At 51.4% G+C, this 3,522-nt stretch overlaps 1 protein-coding gene across 1 annotated transcript in view; it reads right to left on the reverse strand.

Annotated features, from left to right (window-relative positions):
- Nucleotides 1–3,522, reverse strand: part of SRCIN1 (SRC kinase signaling inhibitor 1) — a 200,067-nt gene that overhangs the window by 20,604 nt on the left and 175,941 nt on the right. Inside the window, exons 14-15 of the mRNA XM_019550251.1 lie at nt 1,403–1,712; nt 18–264 (exon numbers count right to left, since the gene is read on the reverse strand). Coding sequence (XP_019405796.1) covers nt 18–264; nt 1,403–1,712 — 557 coding nt within the window. The remainder of the gene's footprint in view (nt 1–17; nt 265–1,402; nt 1,713–3,522) is intronic.

Raw genomic sequence — 3,522 nt, forward strand, 5'->3', positions numbered from 1 at the left:
CCCTCCCCGCCCCCTACCTGATCCCCTGCGGCCATTGGGGTCGACTTTGCCACCTGTGGTTTTCTGTGTGTGCTGCGGTTTGGATGCCTTGTGCTCGGGGGTAGAGGCGGTGCTGCCGGAGCCCTGCTTGTGCTTGGCCGCGAAGTCCAGGTCAGGGATGGCTTTCATGAGCTCAGCCTGTGTCTCCTCCAGGAGACGGTTAATGTCCTTGGCACTGTACTGGGTCAGCGCTGCCCTCTTCTCCTCCCAGTCCCGCTCTGCAGCCTGCAGGCAGAGAGCAGAGCTGGCTGCAGCCTGAGCAGGGTCCCATTGGCAGCAGAAGCCATCTCCAGCCCTGCTGCAGCCCTCCATGGTCTGACCTCAGCTCCAAAGGCCTGCCCCATGGGACGGGTCTGGGAAGGGCTGAGGGTGTGAGGCTTGAGCGTAGACTGGCACTGTCTGGACTGCCCAAGGAGCTCTCTGCCAGGCTGGAGACAGCCCTGCTGTGTGTGACTTACAATGAATGAGACTGCAGGTGCCTCAGACCTCCTGACCCAGGAAAATCCTTCTGTGCAGAGGTGGGGAACTTCTCTGGGGAAACCAAGGCATGGAAGGATGACGACGACTTCCTAGTGTAACTGGAGGTTAGGATGGAAACCAAGGCTTCTGCCTCTTTGTTCACTTTGCTCTGATCACCTTCCCCTCCCAGAGCTGCGTATGGAACCCAGGAGTCCTGCTCACTGGCCTGCTGTGTCCTCTCCAGAGCTTGTCTTGGAACCCGGTCCTAATTTCCCAGTTTCCAAACGCTTGAACCTCTAAGCCAGACTCCCCTCCCACAGACAGACTCTGTGATTAAAGCTCAGTCCAGTGCTATCCAACCTCTCTGGTCCTGGGGCCAAACATTTCATTATGAAAGGGCCTGGGGGCCACAAGCAGTATTCAGGGACAAGTCTTCTCCACTTTGCTATCCCTGTGTGGTTGGACCCACCCAACATACATTTGAAGCAGCCCCAGGCTGCTTTGGGCACCTGGTGGGGGAGCTCTCCTAAGCCCAGGCAGATAGCAGTGCCCTGATCCTGCTGCTCCTGGAGTTCCTGCAGCTAAGCAGGGCAGAGGGTAATCAAGGAGACAGGTTCTCTCCTCTTTGCCCCTGCAACACAGCAGGCAACTACCACGAGAGCAGAAAAGCTGACAGCTGCTCCTCTTGGGGCTCCACAGGGAGGCAGCCTACCCTATGGGCTCATCCCCATAGTGATAGGGCTTATTCAAACACTGCAGTGATCAAAGCGAGGGCTGTATAATTCTCTGTCTGTAGCAGCCAGGGCCCCCAGGTATGGACAGCTCAGAGCTGAACCCTTTGTTAAGCCTCCCCACTCATGTGCATGGCATAGCAGGCAATGCAGTGGGAGCACCGGGCTCTCACCTCTACAGACACAGCTTTGTCTGCGCTCTTCTTGCTGGGGGTCTCAGGGCCTGTCTGGGTCTTGGCAGGCACCATCTCTGGAACTTGGGAGGGGTTATTGCTCTTGCAGGGGGGCTGGGGTGGCATGGCGCTCTGTCCAAAGCCAGGCATGCCCAATCCATCAACAGAGGCAGTCAGGTCATGGAAATTCACTGGGGGACTGATGGGCATCTCCAGATCCAAGCCCTTGGTGAAATCAGTCTCTGGTGGCATCTTCTTTGGGGATTGGCTGAGGTTGTTGGGAGAAGTCCACAGTCCCTCATCCACTTGTCTACCAAAGGAACAGAGATATCAAAGGTTACTGTGTGTGGCTGGCACCAGGGTGGGTGAGTGGGTATAGGGGACAGTGGAACAGATTATATAACCTGTTGTTTTAATCATTTTTAAAAGAAAAGAAAGCAGCCTGAGGATGATGCTTGGAATGTTCCTTCCACACAGGCTAAAGCTGGCAATCTGGTTGACGGGGGGGCAGTTTGCATTTTTCTTTGCCTTAGTTTCTTGATCACCCCCAGTCAAAAATAAGGGGTTTATCATGGGAACTGCCAGGCAACCTTATTAAGTGAAGCTACCAGTGCTGCATACAGAGGCAGATACAGAACGGGGTGCACTGGTGCATTTGCACTCCCCCACTTTGATTCCTGTTGATTAGAACCAACTGCCTAGTAATAGCAGCAGGATTTCTAGTCAGGCAGTGCTAAGGGAGTGAATTGACTTCATGGCTCATTGTAATCTACCTAATCCCTTCTAAACACCTCATTCCATGGATGTTAACAACCCACCCTTTTTAATGGTCTTGATGTTCCATCAACCAAGCTATCCTTTCTTTTGCAATTCTGCTGCCTCTTAGCTGCTCCTGGTTATGAAGCTCCTATTTCACAGCCCTGCAAATTATTTTTAACTCATTTCAATGAAGTTATATTTGTTTTTGCTTCAATCTTAGTGAATAATACAGTCCCCTAGTGTTATTAGTAAAACTTCTAGTTTATTTTTAACCAAAGAAAAATACACAGATGATCTGCCTTACTGGGCAACACAGATGTCACCTGTTGTCCCACAGAGTTGGGCCCCTGCTGCTCTTGGGCCCAATCCTGCAGGGCAACTTCAAATGGGGAACTGACTCGACGTGTGGCAGTGTGACACACATGCCTAGAGAATCCTCTGCCAAGGGATTTCCAGAGCTTGCCTTTGCAAATGGTGGGGGGGCCTGAAACTACCCCTGTAGGTGAATTCCTATGACAAGATCAGACCTCTAAAGCCCTGAGAGTGTCTGCCTGGGATGGCTGGAGAGCATGGGCAGCTCCAGACTGCTTGCACTCCTCTGCCATAAAGCAAGCAGAAGCCCACTGCAAAAAGCAGAACACGTTTATACTATCTTTTGTCGTGGCCACAAAGTCGGGCATCTGTGGCATGACAAAGGGTATGGATCTCTGCTGGCTTTTGCTCTGTGCTCCCATAAACGTTTTTATGAAGACACAAAGATGACTTCTGTTTTCAGCCTATGGAAACAGGCTTGCCAGACAGTCAAGTGTTCAGGTTGATTGTTCAGGCTGATTGATAAGAGTGATACCAAAGAGTCTAGAACATACCTGATAATGACCAGGAGGTCTGGGGATTAGGGAAATTTGGCAAGAGATGTTAATGTTTGTTATGTAAATGTATGATATAAACAGAACTGCTTGATCCATGGAGGACTGGAAATCTTCAGCAATTTCACTAGGCCTAGGAGACACTATTCCTGAGTTGTGCTTCTGTCTTACCACAAGCATCCAAGGCTAACACCTTGTAACCCTTTAGACAGGTGTGTTAGTGAGTTGGTAACAGACCTAGCCAAGCCTTTGCCACTGAACCAGCCTTTGTTGTCATTCTTTGTATAACACTGAGGTCTCCAAGAGAACACGATGACTGCAGCAGCACCAGCAGCACCAGCACAGACAGCCCCTCTGACACAGCCCTCATACACAAGCTGATGTTGGCGACCAGCATGGACAGCTAGAGACCCTCTGGGTAAAAATTCATGGGGAATACGGCACAGGGGACACAACGGTGGGAGTCTACTACAGACCTCCCACTCAAAGTCCTGA

Source organism: Crocodylus porosus, unplaced genomic scaffold (genome assembly GCF_001723895.1).
Source record: "Crocodylus porosus isolate Cpor-Errol unplaced genomic scaffold, CroPor_comp1, whole genome shotgun sequence".
Taxonomy (NCBI): Eukaryota; Metazoa; Chordata; order Crocodylia; family Crocodylidae; genus Crocodylus; species Crocodylus porosus.